This window comes from Cryptomeria japonica, chromosome 5 (assembly GCF_030272615.1).
Source record: "Cryptomeria japonica chromosome 5, Sugi_1.0, whole genome shotgun sequence".
NCBI lineage: Eukaryota > Viridiplantae > Streptophyta > Pinopsida > Cupressales > Cupressaceae > Cryptomeria > Cryptomeria japonica.
In genome coordinates, this window is record NC_081409.1 from 422,675,355 (window position 1) to 422,690,805 (window position 15,451).

Sequence of the window (15,451 nt, forward strand, 5' to 3'; positions counted from 1 at the left end):
TGAATAAGTAGAAAGAAATATAAATAAAGATGTAATAACTAAACAAAACTCAAACATCAGCCAAATCAATCATAAAGATATCCCACATCTTCATATATTATTACATTAAAAAATTTCACTAAAACAAAAAATAAAATAAATAAAAAATAATCTGATTATGTATGTTTAACATTACAACACGAAAAAAATGTCCCATATTTTTTTGTTAATAACAATTTTTCTTTTTGGAGTTTAGGGTGGTGGGAGGACGTGCCGCGCATACGTACAAAATATAATGTGGGGAGCCCAATGGCCATTGGAGGGGAATGATCCGAGAGTACCTATATTTTTTCGATCTCCATCATCATTTTCATTGCCACCCGTCTCGTATGCTCCAATTTGGCGCCTTCCATCATACTCCTCTCAACTCCTCCCTCGCTCCTTACGCTTGTTGCATCGTAAACATAAAACAACTATTATATGTCAAAAATTCTATCAATTTTGGTCTGAAAATCTTTTCTTAGAGTCTTCTTGTTACCCTCTCATTATAACCAGTTAAGAGGTAGGCGATATTGCCTTGGGCACCAAATGGCTGTTTAGCACAATTGTGAAAAAGAGGTTGTTTTGGCGATAAGGGCGGTATTTATATTTTCCCAAACAGATCCATGCAGCATTTCATTAAAACAACTGAGTTTAGTTAATACATTAGGATTTTAGTTCTTTTTGTATTGTTTGGAATGTTTCATTGTTGATTGTCAAGGTGAAGTATATCAATCTCATAGATACTTGATCAGCTATATAAAATTTCAAGTCTCAAATATTATTTTCAGCGCAATTTTATCGTACAACATAAAGTGAGATTAGTTGGTTTCCAAATTCAAGTCACGGACTTATTCATTAAGAAGAAAGTTCTAACAAGCAGTTTCTGCAATGTTAATTGAATCTAAATATCAATGCCGTGTGATAGTAATGCTCCCTAGGAGATGATATAGGGCAAATCAATTGAAGCTTAGCCAGTCTTGGGTTCAATTTCACAGGGGCCCTTTACCTCTGTTTTGAAATTTCTTTTCAGATTGCTTTGAATATCCATAACATTCATTATGTCAGCGGCAACTTAATAATTTTTTTTAAAGTCTGTATTGAGGCTTAGAGAATCAATCAGTGTCACTTGCCTAAATTCTCTTTTCTTCCAAATTTAATAATTCATCGTATCTAACTGCCAGGGATTCATCTAGATGTACAACCAGTTAGTGATCGAGTTGGAGGGCCTGTAGTTTAGTCTCTAGTGGCAATGGCGCCTTTTTAGCATATACCACCAAAGCGCATGGAGAGGCACCTATTGCTCTCTTTGGTGTAATTTTGGCTTCCCACAAGGCATTTCTTAACTATTTTTGCGCTTTGCTAGCTTACTGAAATTTTTCTTGTGATGATTCTAATAAGATTTCAGTTTTTCATTGGTAGACTCAACTAGACATTTCCTTGGAATAATAATTAGATAATGTTTTCATGTATATTCTATGAATAGTGGCAAAGTCCGTCAATTTGGTCCCCCAAGAGTCCTCAGCATTAACAATAATTGTGGTCACAGGGATCCCAATTATTGTGATAATGCCCTCTAGGAAGTTAATTATGGCTTCTTGAGTTGTAACTTTTAGTGGCACAATGATGAGGATTCATAGGCATAACATAGGATGTTAGGAGCTTAAGATAAGCTTGTAATATATGATTTTATTTTCATTTTTATCTTATATAAAAAGTAAAACGTAATTTCCTAATTGTTAGTCTGAATTAGTTGGTCGTTTATTTATTTTCATTTTGGTTCTTGTGTTAATTTTTCATCCAACAAATATGAGATTTAAAATATTACAATTTTAGCATAATTTATGTATATATAAGCTATTCATTTTCAATATAATTGTTAGGATAGGTGTGTTTTACACCTTGAAAATATGAATAATTCTAATGTCACATACATTGGGCCCTCTCCTTTGGAGGTTCTTTGTATTATATATCCTACCACTTGGATGGTGTGTTGACTCATGTAAGATAGTGTTGATATTACACCATATTTAATCAATATATATGTCCTTTGTATTTGCAGTTCAATTTTGTAATAATTCTTTTCTGAAAGAATGGGAAGATGAAGTTTTATTTTCTAGCTAAATATTATTTTTTATTCATTTCCCTGGTAATTATCCTCATCTATTATGCAAAATAATTGCAGTTCCCTTAAAATGGTAATTGATTGTTTGACTAAGTGGGGTAAAGCCCATGCAATTTTCATTTAGTTTATTTTACGGTGCTTTTTGCATTTTTTAAGTCATTATTGTAATTTGAAATGTATTGTTTTGTGGTTGGATACATTTTGAAAATGCATTATAAAGTGCGTAATGCCTTGTCAATGTTTCAGGGTTCAGAGTTCACCATAATTGGAGTAGATGGCAACACTGCAGGATATTGGAGTAGCTGCAGGAATACACCTTCTCACTGCTTTGATATTCTTGTTTGCATTTGCGATTCTCCGATTGCAGCCTATAAATGATAGGGTTTACTTTCCAAAATGGTACTTGAAAGGGTTGAGGGAGAGTCCAAGGGATGTGAGCACATCGGTTGGGAAATTCATTAATATAGACTGGAGAATATACATCAAATTTTTGAACTGGATTCCAGAGGCTCTGAAAATGCCCGAATCTGAGCTCATTGAGCATGCAGGTCTTGATTCTGTTGTTTACCTGAGAATATATATTGTTGGGTGAGTACATGTTTTCTAACTATTACTGTCAACATGAATGATTTCTTTGTCATGTTTCTCGAAAAGATCTTTTGCAACCCCCTTTCTAGGATGTATTGGCTTCTATAATATATAATTGTCTGTAAACATCAACTATTCAAATGTTTAATCCTTGCACTTTTCATTATTGGCTTGATGACAGTGTAATTTCTGTAATGAAAATCTCCTCATAAACATTAAAATAAAATTGTTATTGCATCTATTAACAGATTCTAATATTTTCTTTTTCTTTTTCATTGTTTTGAAAGGCCATTAACTTATTAGTAAAGAATTGCTGTATAGGTAGAGGTCTGTTTGAAAGTAGAGACAAAAAAACATGCTAAAGAGAATCAACATATATCCTTCAAAACAAAAAGTGTTGAAGTAGTATAAATAGTGATACTGTGAGTTAAAACTTTACTTTAATGTTTTCAACTTGTATTTATTACGAGATTTCTATCTGGATTATTCAATTGTGGCTGCCTAGGTTTTTCTGAAGTTGATTTGTTCATGTGAATCTATCAAGCTATCAAATCAAAACCCCTTTTGTTGCTTGTTGATTAGCTGTTCAAGGTATCTGGATTTCATTTATTTCAGTTGTCATCAACTAGCAACAATTATGTGTTAGCATTTTGATTTGTCACTTTTGTGACAAAACAAAACAAAATAGCGAGTATAGTACAACCAGGCTTCAAATTATAAGGGAAAGCTCCTTGTGTAAGGACCTATATTATTATTAAATTAACATAATCCATAAGATACACATAATTAATCATCAATTAAAGCAACTTGCTCAAATATACAAAAGAATAGAGACATGATAATAGATCACGACTAAAAGTTTGTATACATAAGCCAAAGGTTAAACAAATCATAAGGAACTATCTCCTTAACAAGTGACCATAAGGTCAAATACAATGTATATAGCTTATGACAATCCTGATAGAAACTCCCGACATCTATCTCCCTCGAACACACCATGGATGAGAACATTGTCGGAGTGCTTTGCCACCCAACCATGAAGCTTTACACTTACCCAAAATTCTTCCTAATATGAAGAATACCCGACCCTGCACTTGGATGCCTAGCAATTTGAATCTGGTAGTAGTAATGGAATTTATGTAGCATGATATATTTACATTCTAATGCTAATGTAATGATATCATGATATGGCAGAGAGTATGAAACAACAATAAAAATTAGCAGCATAGGCTAATATTATATTGATCAAACAAGTTTTGGCCAAAGCATCTTTTTATGTCGCTTGCCGATATATAGATATAAGGTGATAATCTGCCCTTCTCTGTTCCTCCATATTCGGCACCATCCAATTTCACATAAAAATAATCATCGAAAACACAGGAATACATCTTTGCATACATGAGCATGCATTAATTACAATACAACTACTTGACAGTTATGTACATAGAAGATTTCAAAAGCATACACGAATAAACACAAACATATAATAGTGCATAAGAACACAAGAACTTCGATCTATGCAAATCCACATGTCTACATAACAAGTTTGAAATGCAACTTCATTCATAGTTAATCCAAAAGGACATCCATCCCCACAAATTAAGAATCAATAGGGAATGTAATCATGTGATATAAGAACATTTCCTCTAATTCTCTCATGACCTACTTCATGTTTCTCAAACATAATTTATAACAAGAAGTCAATCATAAGAAAACATTATCAATTATTAACACATATGGTATATCATGCTTATTTTCTTATCAAGATAAAGTTAAGGTTGAGAGTCTTGCAATAATATTCTGATTGTCTTGGATCTCCTAAAGTTATTCCAAATTTTAATTTGTTTGAAAGTTCTTATAGATAATTAAGAGTAGACCATTGCTTGACATATCTTAACCTATTTGCCCCAAGAATGGTACTATTCTCAATGTCAAAGAATCATGACCTAGTTTACCTTTTTACCCATTAATCTACAATAATATATACTAGAAATCAACATAGCTTTACTTTTATTTGGCTCTTTTATTCTATCAATTATTTTATCATTCTTAAATTCATCTAGATATCTTATTTATCATATTAGAGCATTAGATGCTTTAATTTATCTCCAAATGGGTTCTAGTTCATATTTTCATAAATAAGGAGAGCATGGAAGAGTAATTTCATATCCTCCTCTAATCCATTATTTATTGAATTTTATTTAACTCTAACAACTCCATAGAAGTAATCTATCCATTCAGTTTGCTAATTGCTTTAATCTAAAAACTAACAAGATCATTCTCTTAGACAACTACTAGTGATTAGGTAAGAAGTTCTATTGAGCAAAGTCTTCTATACATAAGCAACTAAATAATACAACACATACTAATGGCTATGATAACTAATTATAGATCATTTATACTTTCCAATCAAGCATCTAGATAATCAAAATGATATTTTCAATCTTTGAATAATACAGTAACCTAAAAACTTTCTAGCTAATTGTTCTTCTAGCAAAGTAATTTACTTTTGCTACAATGTTGAACAATTATCTTTTCTAAGAGGGACTTTGATAAGTTCCCTCAAGCATTATTTTCTTAAACAAGAAAGTCTCGACTTCTATAAGCAAATATATTTTTTATGTTTAAAGTGGTTAGGACATTTCATGGCACAAAATATAACATTTCTCATCTAAGATGATGTGGAACAAAATGAAATTTAAAGAAGCAATTTTGAACTTGGTCGAGGAGCATAGTATTAAAGGTTAATTATTCAGAAAAGATTGGGTTGCATCATACTAAACAAGTGTATAGAGGATTTACGCAAACAAAATATTAAGTACAAGAGTTCTTAAAAGAGACAGAGAGGAAGTATGAAAGACTTAGAACTTGCTACACTAGCTTGAGATGTTTGTGAAGACGATCTAATTTCTGCTTTGACATCCTTGTGAGTCTTACCCTAACCAAAGCTGGAGCAAAGACAAATACCACGACATTATATGTGATTGATTTTACAAACATATGAATGCAACATATAACTCACGGTGATCTTGTATCTTCTAATTGACTAAAAAGTAAATATTTTGCATGTGATAGGAGGAAACATAGAGGATTCATTGCATTATCCTTGGAGACAATTGACCTGATGGACATGAAATTATTTCACAATTAAATACCCATTATTACTCAACGCACATGGGTATCCGGAGTAGATTCAATTGGTGGGAAAAAGAGGATAAGCGGTTCTTGGGTTGCCGGATAAGAGATAATTTTTATACAAAAGTGATCTGGTTATTTATCATGTCGATATTCATAAAAAATTCCTATTAAAAATGTTGATGGAAAAGAGGATTTTAAATTATGAAGTCCTTGAATTATGGTAACTATGTCTATTAAGCATGCAAGACATCATTAATTCAAGCAATATGCTCTAATACATCTTGGATAGACATGCATGAAAAAAAATGGAAGTGAAAGGTGGTAGTTCTCGCTCACCCTCTGCGGAGTGCAAGGTGAGTCCACCCTCTGCGGAGTGCAAGGTGGCAAGTTTCTCTCACCCTCTGCGGAGTGCAAGGTGAGTCCACCCTCTGCGGAGTGCAAGGTGGCAGGTTTCTCTCACCCTCTGCGGAGTGCAAGGTGAGTTCACCCTCTGCGGTGTGCAAGGTGACAAATTGTCCTTCTCTGGGAGAAGTTTATGTATCCTCTGCGGTTGTGCATGATTTATGTTATATGGTTATATATATCTTTGAGTATTAATTATTGCAGGTGTGCATATGGAAAAGTCTCTTTCATCCTCTGTGGATGTGCATGATGAAAGATAATGGTGTTATATGCAGGTTCCCAGGAAAGTGTGAAGTTATGAAGCGTTGGCTTCTTCCTCTGTAGGCATTGCTAGAGAAGATCATGTAAAGGTTCATTGCAATGTAATTGCGTGATCAAATCATGAATTGTATATTGATTGAACTATTAGGGCTGGGCCCTAATCCTAAACCTTGTAAATGTTCATGCCATGGGTTTGTCCATGTGAATTTGGTTATGTATTTATTTTCCTCCCTAGTTAAGAGGGAGTGTTGATTTTGTAACTAGGTTAGGAAAATAAATAGGATTCGGATTGCCTTAAGGCATCATCCGAATCCTTATAGGGCTGGGCCCTGCTTCATTAAGGAGGCGTGTAACTAGGGCTGGGCCCTATCTCTATGTGCACAAACTCGAATAGGGCTGGGCCCTTTATCTCCTACACGCCAAGCAACATGAAACATGTTCATCATATTATAGGGCCGACCCTATATCACTTCATGTAACGTGTGGTCCTAAATAGGTGCGCTCCCCTTGCAATATAACTTAATCATTATTAGTATGCCAAAATAGGGCAAGACATAAGGTAACGTATAAGCCCTATAATTGTAATTAAGTCTTGGCACAAAACTTAAGATGAAGCCGACTTGAATTGGTCTCCACGCCAAATATAAATAGAGATTAATGTGTATGCATTCATCATTCAGTTTTTATCATCATTAATGTGAAGTTAGCTCTGCAAGATCTGGAGGTTAGCGAATATTCATCGAAGGCAAGCGAACCACCTCTGAAGGTCAGCGAATTACTTCTGCCATCAGCATTTGCCATACATGCGATCTTGGACAGTGAATACATTGAAGAGGATAGCAAGTTCCTCTTGAAGGTCCAAAAACATCATTAGGTCTGCAATCTTCAATGAAGAACTACGAAGAGCTGGAAGTTGTATACTGATGATATTCTTATATAAGAAAGAGATAAGTCTGCTATCTTCTGCTGTTACATTGTGCCCTAGCTGGGTTACGACTGTAACTCTAATTCTGCCCTAGGTTGACAGTTATATCAGATAAGTAATCTGATCTTTATTGCCATTGTATTCTACAATTAATAAAAGAATCTAGATCTGATTTGTTGCTGGGTTTTTCCTCCAAGAGGGAGGTTTTCCCAGGGTATGTGTTGTGTCTTGTTTCTTGTTCTGCGCATCATTACTTTTCTGTTCATTTTGTTAATCTGATCGCAAAAACTAACAAGGCATGCCATACAATTGAAAGATTTAAGATTAAAGAAATACGGTCTATGCTCACAATAAAGGAGATAATTTGCAACCTAGCATGTTAGGTTTTAAAACAAGCAATCTTCTTTCACACACCTAAATGCACTTAAACAATTTTAACTTGCATTCTTGTCTCTTTTCATATAGATCACTACTTGAATTCTTTTCTATTTCCTCGTTGATAACACCTTCTACCTTTTTGCAAGATTCTCGTTTCCCCTTCTTATATCATGCTGATTCTTTATCTCATAATATGAAAACGTATAGGTAAATGGTGAAAGTCATTCCTTAGTCCTCCATGCCTTTGGATTTTTTCCACACCTCATGCTATTACCAGCTCCATGATCCGATTCATCACATATCTTTAGCCATCCCTCCCCAATTTCCTTTTATTGCGTGTGATGGAGATGATATTTTCTGAGTAGAATGGCCTTTCCCTCTCACATGCCGATCAAGGAGGTCTCTTTCTAAACATAACTGTCACTTCTTTTTCGTTATTGTTACCAGAGTTTCGTGACTCACCATGACTCGCCAAAACTCGGCGAGTCACGGGCCGAGTGACCCTCGGCGAGTCCTGGGTGGCTCGAACCTAGACTTGGCAAGTCATGGTGAGTTTTGGCGAGTCATGGTGAGTTTTGGTGAGTCATGGCGAGTCATGGCGAAGTCATGGATTAGATGCCTTTGTAGGAAGGACCCAGGCTCCTTTGAGCCATAGACTTGCAGTTGTTTTACTTTTGATAAATGTGTGGAACTGGAACATTTGAATTTTGATGTCATGGATTTCATATTCCATGAGTTTTGTAATATTTTTACATTTGACACTATTTATATATCTATGGTTATTGGTTGTTATTTCCTTCAGCTACAATTTGCGTTTATACTAATGTGATCGATGTATACTTGTGTATGTGATCAAATTAACTTCTATTTGATGATGATATTGTGTAGTTAAGGTTTGTTTAATAAAGGGTGCATGAAACGAGTTTTAAATCCTTAAAAATCGCTAAATTTCTTGGGTTTTTCACTTTGCCGAGTCCTGGCCAATCCGAGTCCCGAGTCTCGAGTCGAGTCACCTTTGCTGAGTCCGCGTCGAGTCCAAGTCCCGTTTCTATGATTGTTACTCATTATTTCCATGGCATTTTTTTTGCATGCCGATTACTTTTTCTAACTATAGTGTTGTAAATTGTACTCCTTTAATTATGGAGTCCAATTTCACACTCTCCTAGCACTCATTTTAGTATTTCTTGTTGTGACCTTTTTACACATCGCCCCATTGCAAATTGAGAGCCCCTCTTTTTTTTCTTTGGTCTAGTTGTTTCCTAGGGTTTAGTTGGTCTGGTAGTAGTTTTGAGTCTTGATTGCGAATTTGCCCCTAGGGATGTCACCAAGTCACTAAATTAAGCCTGTTAGTGAGGTCCAAGATTGTAAATTGAGGGTGCAATGTCAAAACAAGTCAAAATTGCTAAAAGTTGTGAAAGCTCCTCAAAAGTTGCAAAATGTTGTCAAAAATTGTCAAAAACTGTCAAAATTGTCAAAGTTGTCAAAACTTGTAAAATGTTGTCAAGGTTACTAAAGTTGTAAAAATGTTGCAAAATTATGGATTCAGGAGAAAGTTGTAAGAATTTAGGATTTTTGAAATGGTAAGGATGAAAATGATGAAATACAACCTTGACAAGAAAATAGAAAAATCTGTAAAAAAATCCTTGGACAAAAAATTATAAAATTCAAGTGCAATCTTGGTGAGGTGTGAAATTTCAAAACTAAGATTCAAAGGCTAACTCTCTTTGTGGATTCACAAAATTAAAGTTGATTTTTCCTATAAAATCCACAAAATTCACTTAAAGTCTCCTCACAAACGTTTTGTCCATGATAAGGTGGTTTTAGAGCCTCATTTTCCTTTGGAACTTTATTCTAGGGCTCATCATTTCTTGCTCCTCATTTGGAAATTTCATAACAACCTTGTTTTAGCGCTCACCTCCTTGATCATCATTTGGGAAATTCTATGGCATGGTGAATTTAGTGCTCAACATCCTAGGATAAGATGTCTCTAGCACTCTAGTGTCTCGGACTCACCCTTCTTAGTGCTTGAATAGTGCGGATCTCTTTGTAATTTCACTTTTTTTGAATCAATCCTTAGTTCTATTTGAGTGCGCTTAGGGAATTCCTTGACTACATCTTGTTTGCACTCTTCATTTTCGAACTATAGGTTCCATGGGACCTATATTCTAGGACAACCTCAGTTTGGTGCCCTTGAATCCAAGCATCTCATGTTTTAGCACTCACTTGTCCAAGGATCTCATGGTTCAGCGCTCACATCTTGTCCTTAATTACCCTTTATTGCTGCTAGGGCAGAGTTTTGCATAGGTTGGCCTCATAATGGAAAGTCAAAACTTTTAGAAAACAAATAAAACTATTCTTTTCAAGTCGGCCTATGTATAACAATTCCATTTCAAATTTCAAAATTTATAAAACATGTCGAGGTCGGCTAGATCAAGGAGAATTGAATTCAGGTTTGAGAGCGCTATAAGAGGGATATCAGGTTTCATTTCACAAAAATCAAATTGTCCTAGCTGAGGTCACCCATTTCCCTTTCCAAGCTTCCATCTTTTCTCCATTTCCCTTTCCAATCTTCCATCTTTTTTTTTACAGCTACTGATCAAATTGTCCCAGTATACCTTCTTGTTGACCCTTGCAAACAGTGGCATTCCTAGGAATCTTCCTGGGAAATTGGCAACTCTAAGACCTAAAATTCATGCAATCTCATTTTGCAAGCTAGGTTGGACATTCAAGAAGAAAACTTCCAACTTTCTCCAATTTATGCTCTGTCCTGAGGCCTTGCTATACCCATCCAATAATCTCTTGATTGTCCTAACATCACATCTGGAGGCATTTGCAAATAGGATCGTATCATCAGCAAACTGCTGATGTGTTACCACTTCAACATCAAGGGTAATTCTCATTCCTAGCCAGCTACCTTCCAATCGGTTTTGAACAATGCTCCTTCCTAATGCCTTAGCCATGATTAGGAAAAGGAAAGGCGACAAGGGGTCACCTTGTCTGATCCCTCTAGTTGCCTCAAAAAAACCCTGGGAAATCCCATTAACCAATACTGAGAATTTTGAGTTCTTGATGCAGCTTCCAACCCAATCCACCCATTTCATTCCAAATCCAAATTTAGATAAAATTCTCAAGAGGAAATGCCTGTCAACCAAATTGTAGGCCTTCAAGATGTCAAGCTTTATAAAGATGCTTGGAGTCCTTAGTTTTCTAGCTGAATGTATTGCTTCATGGGTCACAATTTTGCCTTCTACAATAGACCTACCCGGTGCAAACCCATGTTCTTCTGATATAATTTTGCTAAGTACCAATTTTAGTTTGTTAGCAATCACTTTGGTAACAATCTTATACACTGTATTGCACAAGGCAATTGGACAGTAGTCCCCCATACACTTTGCTTCCTTCTTTTTTGGAATGAGGCCTAGAAAGGTGTGGTTGATCACCCCCAACATAGTAGTCATTCTTCTAGACTCCTCAATTGCACTTAGCAAATCGTTGCTAATGATCTCCCAAAAAGCTTGATAAAACTTTGCATTGAATCCATCCAACCCTGGTGCTTTGTCAGGGTTTAGCTGAAAGGTAGCCTTTCTTACTTCTTCCATGGTTACTGGTTTGTATAGCTTAGTGTTATCTGCATCACTGATGATGCTCGGGATATGGCTTAGGAAAAGTTTCCTTTCTTCTCTGAACTCTTGAGTGGCTCTATTCAAAATTGATTGGAAGTATTGAATAACCTTCCTGTTAGACTCATCTATTGTTTGTGTCACAGTGCCATCTTCCTTTTCTATTTCTATGATTCTCTTTTTTCACCGGTTGACGTTTGCAGATTTGTGGAAGAACTTTGTGTTCTTATACCCTTCTCTCAGCCAAATCGCCCTCAAATTTTGCCTCCAATAGCACTCTTCTCTTGCCATCAGCTCTGTCAGTTCCTCTTTTAGCTTCTTTTCTTTCTCAAACTCCCGTAATTGCATGCCTCTCTATTTGACTACAATTCTAGTTCCACCCTAGTCCTTTGTTCAAAAATATTCTTGAAATGCTCCCGATTTCACTCCTTCAACTTACTCTTGGGATAATTCTTTATTGAAAATGAACAAGCTAGAGTGGCTTTTCACTATTACTTCTTCCCACCATGATTTTATTAAATCAGCCAACTTTGAATCCCTCAGCCACATATTTTCAAAATGAAAGGGGGAGCCACCTTTCTGAACATCTGAGTTGATTGTCAGCTGAATCGGAAAGTGATTTGACCCTGTAAATGGCAAAATTGAAGCATCATAATAATTTGTGGTACTTTGCCAATCACCAAACAGAAGGAATCCATCTAGTCTTATTGTGAAGCCTTTCCTCCGGTTGGTCCAAGTGTATATCCTATTCCTTGTCTTCATTACCCAAAGGTTATTATCATCTATAAATTTTTGGAAGTCCGTTTGAATCCTTGTTAGATTTTGAAGACTACCCCTTTTTTAAGAATTATAAATTGTGGCATTGAAATCCCCCCCAAAACTACCTTTTCCTCCTTTTTAGCTTGCATCCAATTCATCAATTTGAGCCATAACTCTCTTTTGCTCGATGATGGTGTGGGTCCATATACATTGATTAGAACAAATTCATTGAATTGATGAAGAGACTTGCACTTCACTACCATCCAATTCTGGTTTTTTGCTATTAATGTGCAATTGACTGTTAGGGGGTTCCAAATGAATCCCATGCTCTTGGAAGCTACATTTGCCTCTCTGAAAACTCCATCCCATACTCTCCATGAATTCATCCTAACCTGAGATTCTTCCTTGGTCCACTTCGTTTCCTGTAAGAGCACTATGCCAGCTTTACTTGTGTCCACTTGACGTCTAACATTCCATGATATAAGTTTCATTGCTCCTCGGGAAGGACTTTCTCCTTCCCTTCAATCAATTTTCTTTGTCCTTTGGCATTCCCTGCAATGGCCAGCTTGGACTCGTTTGATTTCCTTCCCCTTTTTTTCATTTTCTCAATAAAAGGTTTTCTCAATTTTGACTTTGTCTGCCTTATGGTTCTACCCAGGGTTATGTCAGCTATCTCATCTTCGTAGTCTTCTTCCATTTCTGAATTTGAATCTTGAAACTCCCATTTTGAGAAATCCGGCCCATCCTCATTCCTAGAGAGCTCGATATAAAACTCCTCAGCTTCTGCCCTTAGGGGGTTCTTGCCAATGCCTTATGTCTCTCTGCACTTCACAGGCATTGCTTTGCTGATCTCATTTTCCTTATTTGATCCAGTCTTCATATTGCCATTTAGACCCGTTCTTTCAAGTTCTGAGACTCCTTTCCCTAGATCACCCATTCCTTTCTGACTGACTCTCATACCATTATCTGATATAGTGTTGCCTAACTCTATTCTTCTCATTGCCATTGCCACATTTTGATCCGATTCTCTGTGCCATTCAATTGCCAGAGTTTCACCCTTATTGGGCCACTTACTGATCTGATTCTCAATTTCATCCCGCAAAGACTTTGTTTCTTCTAATAGTTTTCTGAGTTCATCCTGCCCTTCATCTGCATTGACTTGGCTACTGAGGGGATTAGACAAGGGGACATTTACATTTTCTTTCTTTGTCCCCTTGGATGGGTGTATTTCCCTTTTCTTCAAAATCTGTCTACTAGGGGGAGTGGGAATGTTGCTCATTTGTTTGGTTTCATTCCTAGGGCTTGTGGGTGGGGTCTTGCCAGATTTTGTCATTGATCTAGGCTTGCATCCATCTTCCGGTCTGTGGCCTTTAGAGGTGGATGCCACATATCCTTTCCCCAATATGCAATTGCCTCCCGTTGTGTTGTTGTCAAATTCTACTTTTTGTTTCCATACTCCACAACCAGTTATTATTTCAAGATCATCTATCCTCTTTGTATCAATGTCTACTTCTACTAGTATAGGGACTGCGCTTGGTTTCCCAGAAAAGAAGTCTTCGTCTATTCCAATAGAAACTCTTATCTCCTCTCCTATTTTACTCATGACATCCATAGACCAATTTTCTGCTGGCATAGTTTGAACCATTTAGGGGCTCTAGAAATTCTGTATTCTGTGTGGTCAAAATTTTCTTTCCAATCCAAAAAGTAAAAGGAATGCCCTTCAAAAAAATATGGAGCCCCTCCCATGATTGCTTCCTTTAAATTTTTATCTATGCATTCCATAATGAAAAAACCTTGAGAGAGTGTTTTGATGCTTACCCGCCCTTCAAAGCTGTTTTGCCATCACTCATTGATGCGATCCATCGGGCATGTCGGTCCATACCATTTCGCAAAGAAAGCACAACTTTTCAAATGCTCCCATACTGGAATCATCGTCTTGCTTGGGATGAAAAAGGCTTTCGATTTGGGATCCAATTTTTCTTTCCCCTTTTCCTGCGAATTGTGGTTTTCGTTCAGGCTTGGCTTCCTTGGATCTTGCCGAATTGGATTTTTAGGGATCCATTTCTCCTTTCTTTTCCATGGCCTACTGGTCCTTCAGAGTGCATTCCATCGCTCATTATCACCTCTCCAGCTACTTGCTCGATCCGTTGCCGTGGATGTGTTTTCCTTGAACATCCCACTCCAACCTTTGCCCCTCGGATTCTGATGATTCGTCCCATGATGCCTCCAATTGGATTTTTGATTGCCCTGATTTTTAGTGTCAATGTTTCTTTAGCGCGACTGATATCCATCCATTTGTCCTCGCGTGCCCTGCCATTGTCTATTGTCCTTCGGTAGCCTCGAAGCCTTATCCACCCACCTTCCATCAGAGTAGACCCACTGAGGCCGAAGATTTCCATTACCATTAGTGCGTCTGATTTCAGCAATTTTGTCCACATCAAACTCGACTTTGCTCCAGCCCAAACCCTTCAGATCGCCTGCTCTTTTTCGCTCCTGCTCCAGATTGACCTCCATCTCTAAGTTTTTAATAGTGATTAAGTGTTGCTGCCCTCTTTTCATATTATTTTGCAAGCTTATTACCTACTCTTTGAGCAATTTGTTTTCCATTTCAATGTTCCAACTAGCTTCTATAATTTCCTTTAGTTTGATATCTTCATGCTGCCCCTTTTCTTCTATATATTCTTGATCCTCTTTTTCATTCTCATGAGCTCATTTACATAGAGCTCCGACAACCACAATAGTGGAGTGGTCATGTGGCTGTATGGGTCTTTATTGTCATGAGACCTTTCCTCTCTTTCCCTTTGTTTGCTGTAAAGGTTTTGATTTTTCTTTGTTTTGACTCAAAATCGTCTTGAAGCGAGAAAACCTCTTTTCTTTTTGCCTTTATCAGCATTGTGTTGCTTTGGAGTGTGGGGTTTTTGTCCTAAAAGAGTATTCCCCATGTAAATCACTGTGTTGTGGTATATTGTTTTTGTTGTGTATTTTTGCTTCTAAATTTCTAATTGCAAAGATTCAGTTTATTTCCACATACCTCCTCTCATATATTACTTTAGGAAACATATTCCACACCTCTGCTTTCTTTTAGTGACATTTGTCTTCATTCCAGCAGGGCCTTGATATCCCTCCTCATTGTTTCATCAGTGATCTAAACAGAAGGTTTAGCATAGAATGTCTATCTTTCCAGCCAGGGTTTGTGTATTTCAGAAAGTTTTCCATCAAGCTTTGAGTAGGATCATC

General features: G+C 36.6%; 1 protein-coding gene across 10 annotated transcripts in view; it reads left to right on the top strand.

Moving 5' to 3' along the window:
• Positions 1 to 297: 297 nt before the first annotated feature.
• Positions 298 to 15,451, top strand: part of LOC131028162 (CSC1-like protein At3g21620) — a 280,393-nt gene continuing 265,239 nt past the window's right edge. For 4 of the 10 annotated variants that reach the window (XM_057958389.2, XM_057958391.2, XM_057958385.2 and 1 more), the window contains exons 1-2: positions 298 to 618; positions 2,390 to 2,731. In XM_057958389.2, coding sequence (XP_057814372.2) covers positions 2,418 to 2,731 — 314 coding nt within the window. In that variant the 5' untranslated portion in view covers positions 298 to 618; positions 2,390 to 2,417. Of the gene's footprint in view, positions 619 to 719; positions 740 to 2,389; positions 2,732 to 15,451 lie in introns of those variants that run through there. The other 6 variants (XM_057958382.2, XM_057958387.2, XM_057958386.2 and 3 more) reach the window with 4 other exon arrangements.